Raw genomic sequence first — 15,548 nt, forward strand, 5'->3', positions numbered from 1 at the left:
GCAAATTTCTATATTCGTAGAAGCCGGGACTCGATCCCGGGTGTGATGGTGCCTTCTACAAATAAAATTATCTCCTGCCACTGCACTAAGGTCACTTCACTACATTTATGTGTGTATAACAAACATTACTTTTGAACTTTACGTATTTAACTTTTGAAGACAATACACAAACTACATTTATGTGTGTATAAAGCATTATAACTATCTTATGAATATCTAATAATTTACATTGTAAAATTTTATAAAATACCTTATAAAATTTTAGAAGTATTTTAGATTGTGTCTTGGAGTAATAGATCCAGAAGTAATTTTTGAAATCATATAAAACTTTATTAACTTTTAAGATTTAACTAAAAACATTTTTGAAAGGAAAATTCTCACAAAATCCTGCACTTCGGTTGTCCAAAAATACTTCAAAACTAATCATTTTTATGTATTAAAAATTATTATATTTTCTGAGATGGATGAAATTAGGTATTATTATAAAACTTGATAATTTCTGTTTATTTAATAGATATATAGTGGTTATTATAAATATTAATTACATCTTACATGTTGTTTACACTTACATATTATGTTAAAAGAGAATTTGTTAAAAATATCCCTTTTGGATATTTTTTTTCAAAAATATCCATTTTTTATCATTTTTATCTTTTTGTATACAATTACAATATGCTAAATTAATTTTTAGAGTTTTTTTTTAAATTTTAGGTTTTATATTTTACATTTAGATATAGTTTTATTGAAGATTTAGAGTTCAGTTTTTAAGTTGTAGAAGGATATTTTTGAAAATGAACAACATAAAAACATTTTTTATAAGTGAAATAGGAAAAGGTATTATTACAAATACGTACTTCCTAATTCGTGACTACTACTCCCGTTAATATTATTACAAACATGTAATACTTTTGTCCAAAAAAAAAAATAGTAATACTCTTGATTCGTGACTATCTTAAATTTTAACAAAAACAAACTTTGGATCTCATCATCTCCCGTTTCTCTCGTTGACTTGGATGGCAGAGGCTGCAGAGCCTCCGCATTTCTCCCATGAATGCCCGTTGACTTCGCCTAAGATCGTCGCATACGCCATTTGCAGCATTTGCTACAAAGATGAACTTGTCGAGTTGGCATGTAGCCCTTGCGATTTTAATCTCTGTAAAGCTTGCTCTCATCTGCCGCAGAAGGTGTCACACGATTTCCATCCGGATCATTCTCTAGAGTTTTGTCTACATCAGTACAATCAGAAACCTGGACACATCCTCTGCTACGGGTGTGGCAACATGTCTTCTGGTTCTTTCTACAAGTGTCAAGAGTGTGAGATCTACTTGGACATGGGCTGTGCGCTCAGTGAGAACATCTTCAGAGGATGGGATGACAAAGAACTGCTCCATTACAGCCATTGCCACTCGCTTAAGAGGTCTAGACCGGGACCAGACGCTAGCGGTTCTTGCCTTCTCTGTGAGCTTCCCCTCTCTCCCTCTTCATTATGTTATGGTTGCGTTCATTGTTACTCATTCGTTCACGAACACTGTATTGAATTTCCGAGAGAGATTGTACATCCTGTGCATCCCGCACACCCTCTCAAACGCCTTGATTACACCCGAACTAGTTATTGTAAAATATGCACGAAGATTATTGCCAGTGTCCCGTTTGGTTGTCAAGAATGCAATTTTGACGCTCATTTGAGGTGTTTAGATTCCTTTTTGCGAGGTTTTATGCACAAGTCTCATCCGCACAAGTTGGTTTATAGAACTAAATCTCACATAAGTTTCACAAAGGATCATCAGTGTGGAATATGTAGAGGATGTAATGATATATCTCTTTACTCTTTTTTCTGCATGGAATGTGGTATGGTTTTCCATTTCGAGTGTCTTGAGATACCGGAGTTTGTGGTCGAGAAATTCCATCACATTCACCCACTTGTATGCAAATTGCTCCCATATGAGGATGATTTTTTGGAGTATTGTGGCGTTTGCGAGACAATGGTATCCGCGGGACATCATGCTTATTCCTGTGAAGAATGTGATTTTCTAGGCCACATTGAATGCATTTTACGCAAGGTAATTAACATGTCATTACACTTATGTTTTTATTTTCTCTTTTCCCTAATGATATATACTCCTTAATTCTTATAATCTACAGCAAGCGCCTTCCCCATTATACTTGAAAGATCTTTACTGCAAGAGTAAAGACAACACAAGTTCAATAGAGCAAGATGACCATGGTACCAATGAACTGAAACAAAAACTTATGGTAAAGATTTTTCATTATAATTCATAGACTAGTGAAAGAAACACAACAAGTGCAAATAATTCTTTTCATTCAATGGTTTTGACTGCCCTTGACTTGATGTTGGTGCGGGATTCAGCACCCCCAACATACCGAGCTAAACCAGAAATACTAATTGATTAGTTAACCGGAAAACCGGTTAAGGGCTTGATTAGGTCAACAAGAAGTCAGTTCGGCCAAAGCGTAGCCTTGAAGAAGAAGGAGCCGACCTCTACTTCGGCACGGCGGCCGACTCCAGCAATAAGGCAGTTTTCCATATCTCACTTCGTCCGATAAGGAAAGTTAATATATTGTGCAATCTAAGAACATGTATAAATAAGGGGAGACTTCTCCATTGTAAGGCATCCAGAATCGAATACAATAATCGAGTTCTCCTCTTGTTCTTAGCAATAAACCCTAATTCTTTTGAGTTCTACTTCTTTACTTTTAATTCCAAGGCTTAGATCTACTTTCTAGAGAGATAACTCTATTGAATTTGTTTCCCCCCTTAAACAAATTCATTGTGGAAACCTAGTTTCTACACTTGATTGATTCAGGTTAATAGTATGAAGGGGCATATACATGTGATGAGATTGGTTGATTTCAGTGAACTTGGTGAAAGTGCAAATTGCGAAATATGCAATACAAAAATACTTGGTAGCCCATGTAAATGCGAGACATGCAGCTTCCAGGCTCATAATTTCTGCGCAGAGCTAGGGAGACCATTACAACATCGGGTTCATAAGCATCCTTTGACACTCTTGCCAAATGCCCCTGCAGGTGCAGGGGTCACTATGAAATGTAACATTTGCACAGAAGGAATAGAAGGGTTCAATCTCTTTTGTCGGCTATGCAATTTTGTCATCCATACCAATTGCATATTTAGGGGTAAACATTTATTTACAGAGGCACAAAGAGGGCAAAAAATCATAGGAATCTTATGGCAAGGGGCTGAATGCATTCAAAAAACGCATTATTTGGATCTAATTATGTTCTCAAAGTCATATTCGAAGGATTGTGCTCTCTGTGAAGATAAGGTGTGTGGAAAAGAAAAGGCCATGCACATGTCATCGCTTAATCTTTCAACATTTGATGAGCGTGTGATCATTCAAAACACACTTGTTTCATGTATGAAGTGTGAAGATGTATACCATCCTCTGTGTGTTGAAGTTGAAAGGCAAAAAAGCTTCTATCCTCCAATACACCCTGATCACGACCTTAGAGTTTCATTTGTAAGTGGATCCAAGTGCAGAGTCTGCAAGCTGGAAATTAAAAAGAATGGCTATCATTGTTCCACTTGCGAAATCAGTTTCCATATCAAATGCATCAAAGCGGTGAGATCCCTAGCAAATATCAAGCCTAAGCCTCACCGCCACTATTTTTATGAATTTTGGATTTCTGACTCGACGATCACTCAGACTTGTCGTGTGTGCGCTAAACCTTGTGGTGTGTCATTCTACGGATGTATTAGTTGTTACTTCAATGTCCATGCAGAGTGTATTGGGTTTCCATCAAATGTGAAGAACCAAAAACATCAGCATACTCTCGTGGTAGAACATCATCGTCGTTTCGGGAATAATTCCTGTGTCCTTTGTGGAGAAAGTATTGGGATTAGGAGAATATCAGGAAGTAATTACTTCAATGTGAATTATTCATGCGCACACTGTAGGGACGTGTTTCACCTCAAATGCATAATGTCTACGGTAAAATTTAATTAGTTATCCTGTTGAACTTTATCCATTGTCTTTTTCCGTTTTAATTTCAACTTTCAAAATTAATGTTTTCTTCTGTGTCATACAGGATGACCGTGAAGCTGCAACAGTAGAGGATCAATTAGGAGATATCTATCTTATGTATCTTGAGCGTCATCTCGTGGAGCTGCTAGAAGGTGAGTCTTAGTTTGGTAACGCAACATCCGTCTATTCACAAGTTATGCAAATCAACTTTTTCTCATTTTATTTTTATCTTTGTTTCAACAGATGATGACTGAAGACAGTATTCGTAGTAGTATTGTCCTTTACCCCTCCCTGTATGAACTAAGAAACGCTACTTCCTCCCTTATCTGAGGTTATGTCTCTTTTATTTGATTTGTGTTTACTTTTGTTAGAGTGCCAACTGCCAAGTTTGATGCTGGTGTGCCTGACCACTTTTTTACTCTAAGTTGTTTTTACAGTTTACTACTTTGCGAAAACGTTTGCATTTTTAACACCAATTTCTTACAATCTTCGTCATATCTCAATATTGGATTCGATGATATTCTTAAAGGCACATGAGTTTAAAAGAAAAACAGTGCAAAATTAGTTGAATTTGTCTTCCGAGTCTGGTACCTGATGAGACACAAACGTGAGGAAAAATATGACGTGGCCAAGACTTTAGTGTAAGACTGTCCCGCTACTCGACCTGCTTCATTGTAATGGAACAGTACCCAACTTAGATCATCGCACACATCCACTATAGTTCAAAACTCATTTGACACCACACCATTGTCTGAAACGCTACAAAAAGGTTGCAGGGACCTTTCCTCTCTTAACCGATTATCTCGTCCTTCTCCACACCAACTTCTCTTCAAGCGTCGTGACCTGATTAGTTTTCCCAAAAAGACTTTTATTGATTAGTTTTTACTTGAAACATGTCTTACCATTACATTACTAGAAGGGACCGCATATGCACATATTTTACGGAGATCTAGCCGGTACCGGTAACACCAAGATCCTGCTTCTTGCCATCTTTACCAGCACCAAAGACAGGTCCGCCAAGACCAGCAGCATCAGAGACCTTTTCATGAAGCTTGTCAACTAGAATCCCACCTTCGTCTTCCTTCGACTTTATATCAAGCTTCGTCTTGTTCTGTCCTCCTTCCACCGACTCATACGTTGTCGCCGTTCTTGACCCCATAGGCTCTGCTCCTTGTGCTCCCGACATTGTTACCATTTTCCCCTTTTTTCCACACCATAACTAAATTATACCCTCAAGCTACCTGGCCAAGACGTGGCAGTCGTTCAGAAGTTTAGACCTACCTTGTGAAAGATCTTTGAAGATCTTGAGAAAAGCTTGATGAAGAAGATAATGGTAAAAACCTTTATTCAACTTGAGGAAGAAGGATTACATTTACACTCGTTTTATATAGACAGAAAGCATAAAGCATAATTGATGAGTTGTCATAAAACACATATGACTAGTTGCTGAAGGCATCTTGCGATAGGAGACAATCATAACGGTTGTTCAGCTTGATTAGGGGAGCAGGCTTGACCGTGTTGTTCAGCTTGATTTGAGGAGCAGTATTTGCGTCACAGTTCTGCAGAGATCCTCTGTCTTGATGCAGAGTTTGTGGGACAGACTTAGTGGGCTCTGGTTTGGTCGTAAGGCCCACTTCTCTTCCCTTGTTGAGCTCAACTATAGCAGGCCCATTACTGGTTTGAGTAATACAGAGCAACGTCCATGCAGAATGTATTGGGTTTCCATCACATGTGAAGGGCCAAAAACATCAGCATACTCTCGTGGAAGAACATCGTCGTATTTCCGGGGATGATTCATGCGTCCTTTGTGGGGAAAGTATTGGGATTAGGAGAAAATCAGGAGATAACTACTCCAATGTGCACTATTCATGCAAACACTGCAGGGGCGTGTTTCACCTCAAATGCATAATGTCCACGGTAAAATTTAATTAGTCATCTTGTTTTCTTCCGTGTCTTTTTCTTTCCGTTTTATTTTCAACTTTCAAAATTAATGTTTTCTTCCGTGTCATACAGGATGACCGTGAAGCTGCAACAGAAGAGGATCAATTAGGAGACATCTATCTTATGTACATTGAGCGTGATCTCTTGAGGCGGTTAAAACATAGGAGGTGAGTCTTAGTTTGGTAACGCAACATCTGTTTATTCTCAAGTTAATTATGAAAATCAACTTCTTCTCATTTAATTTTTATCTTTGTTCCAACAGAAGATGACCGAAAACAAACGGTATTCGTTTTAGTTTTGACTGCACCCCTCTCTCTATGAACTACTAAGTAAGGCTCTTTCCTTATCTGAAGAGGTTATGTCTTTTTATTTGATTTGTGTTTACTTTTGTCAGAGTGCCAACTGCCAAGTTTGATGCTGGTGTGCCTGTACCACTGTTTTTCTCTAAGTTGTTTATACAGTTTACTACTTTGCGAAAACGTTTGCATTTTTTTTAACACGGATTTCTTACTATCTTCGTCATAACTCAATATTGGATTCGATGATATTCTTAAGGACACATGAATTTACAAGAAAAACAGTGCAAAATTAGTTCAATTTTTCTTGCGAGTCTGGTTCCTTAGTGATGCTGATTTCTGAATGTAGTCTAGAACCTTGTGGAATCCCCAATGGCGCATTTTCACAAGAACAGTTATCAACAGAAAAGAGTTCCCACTCCTTAATCCCACATTTCTCCAATGCTGACTGCAATCTCTCTTTTTCTTTCTCTGCCGGGTACGAACCATCCGGTGTCACGAGCACAGCCCCTGTGTAAGACTGTCCCGCTACACGAGCTGCTCCATTGTAATGGAACAGCCCCCAACTTAGATCATCACACACATCCACTATAGTCCAAAACTCATTTGACACCACACCATTGTCCAAAACGCTGAAACGAAATGTTGCAGGGACCTTTCCTCTCTTCACCGAGTATCTCCTCCTTCTCCACACTAGCTTCTCTTCAAGTGTCCTCACCTGAAACACGGGCTCATACCAAAACGACAACTTCCCTTTCCCTCTGTAGAAAAGCTGGTACTGACATGGAAACTGATCATAAGCCGGGTTTTGTCCAGCCACGACACGCCAGCTCCAATCCAATTCCCCTAACCATCCAACAAACAAGTCTTCTGCGGTCTCATGACATAACTCCTTCCCTCGGAAACTCTTCATGGGAGGCACATAAGGCTTATCAGGGATTTTTGCATCCAATTCGAGACAATTGTGTTTCTGTAGCACACAAAGAGAGAAAGCTTCAAAGTATGGACTCTCGTAAGAAGCAATACATCTGTAGCTACACACCTGATCCACAGGACTACATTGGTTCAAACACTGCAGCGCTTTCCGACAATTCGGATCCAAAAGACAGTTCAAAATCTGAGGTCCACAGTTTTTAACCATACAAGTAAGCGTCGAGAACCCTTTAGACCTCAAGTTTTGCAACACAGGAACTGGTCTTATGTAAGCGTTGATGATGACAAGCAGACAGAATCTTATATCATCAGAGTTACGACGTTCCCAAGCATCTCCCACCGTCTTCACTACCTCTGTTGCTTCTTTATCTTTATTGTTAACGCTTCCAATATCAGTCCCTCCAAGCCTGTTCATCAAATCTGAAGAAGACTCAAAGCAAATCATGTTGTTTATGCTTTTAGAGTTTTCCTTAACCCAATTCACAGATTCCGAGTTAGTAACAGCAACTAAAACCAAGATATCAGTCTGATTCAGTTCCTGTTTCAGAGTCAAAGCTCTCTGATCATTTGAACTCAAGATTTCATCATCAAAGACAAGCATTTCATATCCTTCATCAACCCATTTCAGTCTTCTTGCCTATTAATGAAAGATAAAAAAAAAAAGATTGTAATCAAAATTATACCAAATTGACCACAAATTGTTAAGCGAGGGAGAGAAGAAGACAAATTACTTACAGTGTGGAGCATAACTTCTTCCCAAGAGGTGGATTTGAGTGGGCTCACTGCTCCTTTACCGACGAGAGCAATCAATTTCACCGGAGGCTCAGACTTCTCTGTCTTCGTACTCTTCTCCGTCTCCAAAACCGAACGAACAATGGTTTTCGAACGGGAACCCACTGGTGCGTCATCTAAACCCAAAGGATGAGACTTCCGGAAGAAATTAACTTTAAAGAACGCAGCTCGACGAGTGACAAACCGGTTGAGGAAAGGAGAAGACTCTCTCGTCCGGGGAAAAGAAGTTGCTCGGAGAGAAATCGCCATGGCGAATACACACTAACGGTCTCTCTCTCTCTCACCCTTTTATTAATTATACATAAACAAGCCACGTGTTTACTTATGATTGGTTTGAAAATTTGTGTTCCTTCAACCAGATTTTAGAAAGTAGTAGAGAAATCCCAATCTTGGTTTAAGCAAAATTACACTTTTGATTCGGTTTGTCATAAAACTTTGTTTTATTTAAGCATCTCTCAAAAAGTATCATTTATCACCATTATCAAAAACATGAAACCACGTTTGTGTCTAAAAATCTCAAAGCGTAAATATAACCACAGGTATTTGGTATTCAAATCCATGGTGTGACCTTATTAATTTTGCCAAACCAAAAACAGAAGCAGTAAGGGGAACGATATCTTCTCTTTCTAGGCAAACATCTTCTTCTGCCTTTTCTTACAACAAATCAAATGTTTCTCAGGTTCAAACCTTAGATGAAGTTACGGATGTCCAAAGACTTCACATCGGGCATTTCCTCATCCTTGAATTCCTCCCTGAATATTTCCACAAATCCCACATCATGTTATGATGACATAGATTGAGATCAAAAAGATTTGATAAATGAGAAACAAATAGGAAAACTTACTTCTTTTTCTGAGATTCCATAGCTTCAACAGCATCACTCTTCAGCTCATCCAACTGTGCTTTGGCCATGCTGATCTCCAAATTTTCCTCGTATTTAGGAAGGTCTTCTTTCCTAATCCCAAGCCTGTTCAGATCAATGAGATGCAAACATGCACATTAGTTATAATATGCAAATCAATACAATGAGCCTTGAGATTTGTTCTTGTTTTGTATGGGTCGTTGACGAATGTTTACATACTTTTTGTTGCCTTTCTCAAACTCTGCAACCAAAAGATCCATTCCTTTCTTGTCGCTTCTCAGGAGAGGCTTCTTTATGTCCTTTTCGACTTTCTCCAAAGCCTCGAACATCATGGCCTCAGCACCAAGCTCATCAGTAAGCCCCCTCCTGCAAGATATATTACAAGCAGAAGAATAACTCAAAGACTGTTATTAGCAATTTTCATTACGTTGCAAACAATAGCAGGACAAAGAGGGAAACAGGAAGATAGTTACGATGACGCAATTTTAAAGTAATTTGCTGAACAATCACATTGAAGATATTAGAGGATCATACTTCTGTTCTTCCAATATAATAGAATTACTTTGATTAACACAAGAAGTGCAACTTTACGGGTGAGGGCAAACCAACCAAAAGAATGACTGAAACAAATTCGAAGTCTAACACCAACCTGGTGCGGATGTCCTGCAACTTCAACAAGTATGCGCGAGCATCTGGAATATCTTGAGTCTCGGTATCAATGTCATGTTTAATGCGTTGGGATTCTGAGAACATGTCTGCCCTGCATACCAAAAACACAGGAAAAGGAACCAAATTAACAAGGTTGAAACATATGTGAAATTCGCTTCAGCGAAATAAGAGAGGTAAAACCAGGAAAATCCCATCAACATACATCCAAGCTAAATAACAAACATCCAAGAAAGGAGCAGCAAGAGGCTTACTTTTGCCTGATGGTCTTCATAACATTTGCGTACTGTTTTACCGCAGCTGGGTCCTCTGGAGCAAGGGTGATCTTTTCCTTTCGGAGAATATCAACTGCAGCCTGGAATTTGTTCTTGATATCAAAGAAGACACCCTTCAACATCTCTGTCAAAAAGTGTAAAACTCGAGTCAATAATAGTACACAGAAGTGCTTGTCCACTCTAAACACATACTACAAATTTCAGTAACACATTGAAAATAACCCATCATAAAAACTAGATACATATAAATTCAACAGAGAAGGGAAGAGATAAATCAACTTCTTCACAAGACAACTAAGCAGAACAACAGTCCTACCAATCACGGCCTGGGTTTCACAAGATTATATTACATTGACCAATATAGTTTTTCTACACAATTTCATCTCGAGATGCTAAACTCAAAAGATATCAGTTTTATCACAATACCATCTCCTTTAAATGTTGGACGAGCAGCTTCCTTGGCAAAGGCTCTGACTGGAATAGCATGCTGCTGCTGGAAAATGACCAGACTTCCCTGTAGCTGCATAATGAGAGTTAGATAAGTTGCAGCTAATCAATGGAATAGGATATTCTGATGCTGCAAAATGACCAGACTTCTCGCAATTGCAAATCATCTCATCGTTATTGGGAACTTAATCATTCGATTAAACAAACTCTCCGATCGAGCGAGATTGTACTCTAGAAGATAACAAAAGTTTCGACAATGACATTGAAATGGGACACCATAAGATGTGATTCGGTGATATCGATACCGTAAAATCCATAATCTCACACAAATCACATAATCGCATCGAAGACGCGTATAGAACCCAGAAGAAATCAAACAAAAACCGAAGAAGGGAGAATCAAAAAGAAAAGATAAGCAGATGTTCGCATTTGGATTTGGATGATAGAAGAGAAGAATCGAGGGAGAAAGTATGAATACCTGCTTAGATCTGGAGAGGAAGCGAGAAGCGTACGCCATTTGCTCGATCGAATCGAATCTGTGAAGAGTTGACGAAATTAGGGTTTGAGGTGTGTTTTGAGATCCCTATCTGAGACGGAGCAGAAGAAAGTAACAACTAGTCCAGTCGCTCGCTCTTTTACGGAGTCCAGCTTCATTCTGTAGCGTTGATTACCATCAACGGCTCAGATTTATTCCGGATATCTGAATTGTTGTAGTCTTATTATTATTTACAAACACTTCACAAATATATTATTTGAATTCAGTTTTGTTGAGTTTTTGTAGTAATAATACTTATAAAAAAAGTTGTATAGCTAATTTGTTTTCAAAATAATAAAACAAGAAAAATATTTTAATATGATGTTGTAAAAGAAAAATAGAATATACACATAAAGGGTCTGAATGGTAACTGCGGTCAAAACGGCCAAATCTGTCTGGACCGTTCTATTTTTAAGGCGGACAACAAACTGATGCAGATCAACTCTATTTGTATGCAAAAACGATATGCAGTTGGCTTGCTGCGGTTTTGTTTCAGTTTTTTAGACTATGCTTGATAAATGGTAAATAGATAGTAGTCTAATCTATCGACGAATTTGTCCGCTGCAACTATTCACATCCAAAATAAGAATGGTCAATGACCTATACAAATAGACTCAGATTTTTTTTTATTACCCCAAATTAACTCACTCTCTAGAGACATATTTTATAATGTATGGGGAGGGTCTTCGGCAAAACTAAAAATAAAATAAAATGTAAGACCTCTTGATAAAATTATTTTTTCCTAAAATTGGGTTCTTTTATTTTAAGAAATATTTAAAATTTAACTTTAAATATACGACAAATGCCTATCCTGTTTACTCCTAAAATGGTCCTCTAATGAACCAAAGGTAATCCTAAAAAAGGTAAGGTCTCGTGTTTAGGAATTGGACATCATCTAGTTCTTTCACACATGTTACTATGTTACAAACAAATACGATCTACTCAAGTAACTCATAGTTTTAGAAAGGATAGAAACATAAAGTTGATTAGTACAGTAGTATGCAACCAATTATATCATCCTTGTAAACAATTGTTATTATTCTTACGTATGATTCTATTTTTGTTAAAGCACTTACTTTCATATTCGTTTACCAACTAGCTGCCGAACTATAACAAAAATGTGATAATACTCAAGTGTCACATTTCCATTTGAATTAAATCTTGATCTGACTACAGAACCTGCACATATTTTCTATAAATCCGAACCCTTCTTTATGGAGAAGGATTTTTTTTTCTCTAGTAATCATTATTATTGAACCCATGATTAGACATATTCTGGTCGTCTAGCCCTCTAGGAGTCTAAGGCTTTAACCAGAGCCTTCCCATAGGCCAAATCAATAAAACATCAGCTTGTGGTCCTATATATTATAAGCAAAATTTGGCTTTTTTTTAATTATTGTTTATTTAGTCTAGTGGTATAATCATAGTTAGTTACGAGCAATTTACCCCCGTTTGAATAGCGAGGATGTATAATTTTTTTGTTTTTGTTTTTCTTTAAACAAAACTTTAAATTAAAATAAAAAATTCAGCGTACATTTTTTTTTTTTTATTGTGGTCTACTGGTCTTAGAAAACTTAGCGACCGCTCTGACTCTAAGTTCTAACTTCTAACCCATATTTTGACACAACTCAGACATTGGGTACGTTGTTAACAAAATTAAGACATTTCGGACTCACCACGAACTTCAACTCCCAACCCCAAGCGGCCAAGCCCATCACTTATATCATCCTCTTTATATCCATGATCATGCAATGATGCAATATATCACTAGCCATTCGCTCAACCATTTTAATTCATTTACTTTGTCGTTTTCATGATTTACCAAATCATTATTTACTTTCCATATATAGTACTATTAATATTATATGTACTTATGCAGGTTTCAAATAAGTGTGTCCAAGTTTCCAACTACATATCCCTCCCGAAGATCTCCAATTCAGTCCGAAAGAAACAATCTTACTCCTTGAACCACCTTTCGAAGCTTTTCATATGTCAATTTGGGCACGTGATTGCTTCCATACTTGGTACAAACTCGACTATCCCTTTCGGCTTTCCGGGCTACTTCTTTGGAATATTTGGCTTTCCGTCTAGTCATATTGTTTTCTTATTATACGCATCACAATACCATTGCCCATTGGAAAGACAAACTCTTTTATTTTTATTTTTCTTTTTCTTTTTTTTATACTACAAAAGCCGTCATGACCATGGACCATGGTATTTCTTTAAGAATTGATCCATGTATCAAGAACTTGATAATAGGAATCAAGCTCCATCAAGGAAGTAATTTGAGTTAAGTTTGTTTCCCGGCCCAACGACTATCTAACATTCTAACCTATTAATGCTTACCTAAAATTTTGCAACAACAACATTCTCCGACAACCAACTTCCTTGAAATTAATTGTCGGTGGACAAGAGTAATATATGTTGTGCCAATATTAAAGTTTAGACTCGAAATAAACTGGAAACTGATCATCTTGAAAATTACATGATATGAATCTCCTACTGAAATGAACACCAATTGTCATTTAATTTTTGAGTTGGAAATTTACATAATGCTTAACATAATTACATATTTGAAAATGAGTTGCAACTAAAAATGAAAGAGCAAAGTTTGGTTGTTGTATTTTGGTTTAAAGATTATATTTCAAACATAATGTTTGCACAAAAGAAGAAGAGTGTTTTTTTTTTGTTTTCATTTAATACAAAACTGACAATTCGTTGAGCCAAAAATAGGACATTAAGGAGAAATACAAAAAGTTGAGCTTATAAAAAAGAGCATTGAAAAAAGTTGTTGCGCGCGTGGATGTGGAAAGACTAGACTAAAAATTTGTTGGGAAAACGTCCTGGTTCCCCATGAGAACTATGATATCGTACCAGATGGAGCCCGATCTTTACCCCCGTCCCAGATGGCTCTCATGAAATTCTTCTCAATCTATATACCCATATATCGGGATGTTATCGGTTTAAAGAGTGAACCGATACGATACCGTTCATACCAAATAGAAAACCAAAAATAAAACCTGACTGATGTTAATAATCCGACCCGAGACGATACATCTATAACACATCTATAACTCCATTAAAATCCCCAAATCCTCAAACCCTAAAAGCATAAAATTCTTAAATCGATCTTTGCAACCATGAGTACCGTTTCTGGAGGTTCGAGTGGTTCATCAAATGTTCGACAAAGAGGATTCGTCGTTGGCGTGCCTAAGAGATGCTGGTGTGGGGAACACATCGTGGCAAAGAATTCCAAATCCGAGCCTAATCCTTCTCGGAGATACTTTCGATGTCGAGAAGCAGCAGCAAAGAAGGTACTATGTTATGCTTTGTTTGATGTAGACATCGACCTAATCCAAATCCGAGCCTAATCCTTCTCATCAATTTTCATTGTATTCTATGATATAATGTTAGCTTGTGAACGATAACCACATCTTTAAGTGGGTCGATGAGGCATTGTTGGACGAGGTAGCAACATTGGGTGTTCAATTTGAGAGAGTAAAAGAAGAGATGAAAGAGCGTACAATAGAGACATTGCAAGAACAGAAGCTGAAATTTGAGAAGATGCAAATGGAGTTCGAAAAAGAGCTTTGTGAGAGGGTTGAAGAAGTTTTGTTGGAAGCAAAAGCTGAATTGCAATGTAGGATGAATAAGAGTATAATTGTATGTGTTTTCGGTTTTATGATCTTGTTTGCTCTGTTTAAGCTTGTATGATGAGCTATTGTAAACTATTGTTCGGTTGTAATCTATTGTTGTTCGGTTGTATGCTCTGCTTTATGCTCTTGTTTGTTTTGGTGTTGAGTGTGAACTCCTGTTGGTGTTGCTATTGCATTTAATAAGATAAGACATTCCACATTTCATAAAAGGCAGAACATGATGAACACATGTTCTGAAAACAAGCAGAATGATAACGTTTTGAAATCATGTTCTCAACATGATCACAGACCAAAAACATAACCCTACTAGTCTATTCGACCAAAATACAGATCCAACTAGTCTCTTAAACCAAAAAACAGACCCCTACTACCATAATCTTCAATATTCAGGCTTGTGAAAGTCCTCCACCACCTTGAGATAGTCCTCCACCACCCTGAACAACTTCTCCTNTTTGTTTGCATTAAACAGGCAAACATATATATAGCGTTAAAGAAAAAAAAAATCACAATCAAATGGAAAATAGGTAGAACAAAATCAAGTGACCCAGTGATTGTATGAGTTGTATCAACAACACGTTTTACAGAAATTACTTAACATTGAAACCAAAAAAAAAATACAAAAGTTTTACAGAAATTCAATATAAATTAATTAATGCTTTACATCAATCAAAACACTCAGAACGTAGCATATACCAATTGTTTTTATTTTCCGTTAATAAACCTCTATCATTGATATTTAAGCAATTAAAAAAAATGTTACCAAAAACAAAGGCTGATAAGAAAAGTGCTGGGGACTCGATATTATTGATCAGATGTGTTATATATGAATCAGCAAGCACAATTCCTGGACTGATCTGGATCAATAATATCCGTAACAGAGTCATATACACCTCTAGGATATCTGCAAATTCAAAAAACAAAACAAAAAAAATCAAACATGAAACCTTGAGCTATATACTATGAATCAAAACTGTTATAGTAACTAACATGTCATTGGTCTGTTTATGCTCATTGGAGAGAGCAATGTGTGCAACACCCAAAAAAGCTTCATCGACATTGGTATCTTCCTTCGCAGAGGTTTCATGGTACGGTATGTTACCCTTTGAGCTACACCATTCGATGGCTCTCTTATTTGAAACCT

The 15,548-nt window shown here is 37.2% G+C and overlaps 6 protein-coding genes across 6 annotated transcripts in view; 2 read left to right on the forward strand and 4 right to left on the reverse strand.

Annotated features, from left to right (window-relative positions):
- On the forward strand, positions 988 to 4,258 carry LOC104751835. The gene is made up of 5 exons (XM_010473881.2): positions 988 to 2,060; positions 2,143 to 2,253; positions 2,826 to 3,971; positions 4,069 to 4,156; positions 4,248 to 4,258. Exons 1-5 carry the CDS (start codon positions 1,014 to 1,016, stop codon positions 4,256 to 4,258), a joined length of 2,403 nt encoding a protein of 800 aa, XP_010472183.1. The 5' UTR covers positions 988 to 1,013.
- On the reverse strand, positions 4,924 to 5,190 carry LOC104751836. The gene has a single exon (XM_010473882.2). It carries the CDS (start codon positions 5,188 to 5,190, stop codon positions 4,954 to 4,956), a length of 237 nt encoding a protein of 78 aa, XP_010472184.1. The 3' UTR covers positions 4,924 to 4,953.
- Positions 6,461 to 8,243, reverse strand: LOC104751838. Its single transcript, XM_010473883.1, has 2 exons — positions 7,910 to 8,243; positions 6,461 to 7,811 (listed from the first exon to the last, which is right to left on the reverse strand). The coding sequence occupies exons 1-2, from the start codon at positions 8,213 to 8,215 to the stop codon at positions 6,534 to 6,536; spliced, it is 1,584 nt and encodes a 527-aa protein (XP_010472185.1). The 5' UTR covers positions 8,216 to 8,243; the 3' UTR covers positions 6,461 to 6,533.
- LOC104751839 (probable ATP synthase 24 kDa subunit, mitochondrial) lies at positions 8,420 to 10,845 on the reverse strand. Its single transcript, XM_010473884.2, has 7 exons — positions 10,695 to 10,845; positions 10,196 to 10,289; positions 9,749 to 9,893; positions 9,478 to 9,588; positions 9,048 to 9,194; positions 8,811 to 8,933; positions 8,420 to 8,718 (listed from the first exon to the last, which is right to left on the reverse strand). The coding sequence occupies exons 1-7, from the start codon at positions 10,731 to 10,733 to the stop codon at positions 8,655 to 8,657; spliced, it is 723 nt and encodes a 240-aa protein (XP_010472186.1). The 5' UTR covers positions 10,734 to 10,845; the 3' UTR covers positions 8,420 to 8,654.
- On the forward strand, positions 13,589 to 14,836 carry LOC104751840 (uncharacterized protein At4g04775-like). Its single transcript, XM_010473885.2, has 2 exons — positions 13,589 to 14,065; positions 14,166 to 14,836. The coding sequence occupies exons 1-2, from the start codon at positions 13,892 to 13,894 to the stop codon at positions 14,463 to 14,465; spliced, it is 474 nt and encodes a 157-aa protein (XP_010472187.1). The 5' UTR covers positions 13,589 to 13,891; the 3' UTR covers positions 14,466 to 14,836.
- The window catches only part of LOC104751841 (ras-related protein RABG2-like), a 2,010-nt gene continuing 1,378 nt past the window's right edge, over positions 14,917 to 15,548 (reverse strand). Inside the window, exons 6-7 of the mRNA XM_010473887.2 lie at positions 15,395 to 15,546; positions 14,917 to 15,308 (exon numbers count right to left, since the gene is read on the reverse strand). Of these exons, the coding sequence (XP_010472189.1) occupies positions 15,236 to 15,308; positions 15,395 to 15,546 (225 nt within the window). The 3' untranslated portion in view covers positions 14,917 to 15,235. The remainder of the gene's footprint in view (positions 15,309 to 15,394; positions 15,547 to 15,548) is intronic.

This window comes from Camelina sativa, chromosome 16, assembly GCF_000633955.1.
Source record: "Camelina sativa cultivar DH55 chromosome 16, Cs, whole genome shotgun sequence".
In the NCBI taxonomy this organism is placed as follows: domain Eukaryota; kingdom Viridiplantae; phylum Streptophyta; class Magnoliopsida; order Brassicales; family Brassicaceae; genus Camelina; species Camelina sativa.

What these genes read in the sequence shown, in the direction of transcription:
- LOC104751840 (XM_010473885.2), top strand. Translation starts at nt 13,892, where the DNA reads ATGAGTACCGTTTCTGGAGGTTCGAGTGGTTCATCAAATGTTCGACAA. An exon ending in GAGAAGCAGCAGCAAAGAAG is followed by an intron (nt 14,066 to 14,165) that starts GTACTATGTTAT and finishes ATATAATGTTAG; the next exon opens with CTTGTGAACGATAACCACAT.
- LOC104751835 (XM_010473881.2), top strand. Translation starts at nt 1,014, where the DNA reads ATGGCAGAGGCTGCAGAGCCTCCGCATTTCTCCCATGAATGCCCGTTG. An exon ending in TTGAATGCATTTTACGCAAG is followed by an intron (nt 2,061 to 2,142) that starts GTAATTAACATG and finishes TATAATCTACAG; the next exon opens with CAAGCGCCTTCCCCATTATA. An exon ending in AACTGAAACAAAAACTTATG is followed by an intron (nt 2,254 to 2,825) that starts GTAAAGATTTTT and finishes TGATTGATTCAG; the next exon opens with GTTAATAGTATGAAGGGGCA.
- LOC104751839 (XM_010473884.2), bottom strand. Translation starts at nt 10,733, where the DNA reads ATGGCGTACGCTTCTCGCTTCCTCTCCAGATCTAAGCAG. An exon ending in ATGAAGACCATCAGGCAAAA is followed by an intron (nt 9,589 to 9,748) that starts GTAAGCCTCTTG and finishes TTTGGTATGCAG; the next exon opens with GGCAGACATGTTCTCAGAAT. An exon ending in TTTGAGAAAGGCAACAAAAA is followed by an intron (nt 8,934 to 9,047) that starts GTATGTAAACAT and finishes TGATCTGAACAG; the next exon opens with GCTTGGGATTAGGAAAGAAG.
- LOC104751838 (XM_010473883.1), bottom strand. Translation starts at nt 8,215, where the DNA reads ATGGCGATTTCTCTCCGAGCAACTTCTTTTCCCCGGACGAGAGAGTCT. An exon ending in AAGAAGTTATGCTCCACACT is followed by an intron (nt 7,812 to 7,909) that starts GTAAGTAATTTG and finishes TTTCATTAATAG; the next exon opens with GCAAGAAGACTGAAATGGGT.
- LOC104751836 (XM_010473882.2), bottom strand. Translation starts at nt 5,190, where the DNA reads ATGTCGGGAGCACAAGGAGCAGAGCCTATGGGGTCAAGAACGGCGACA.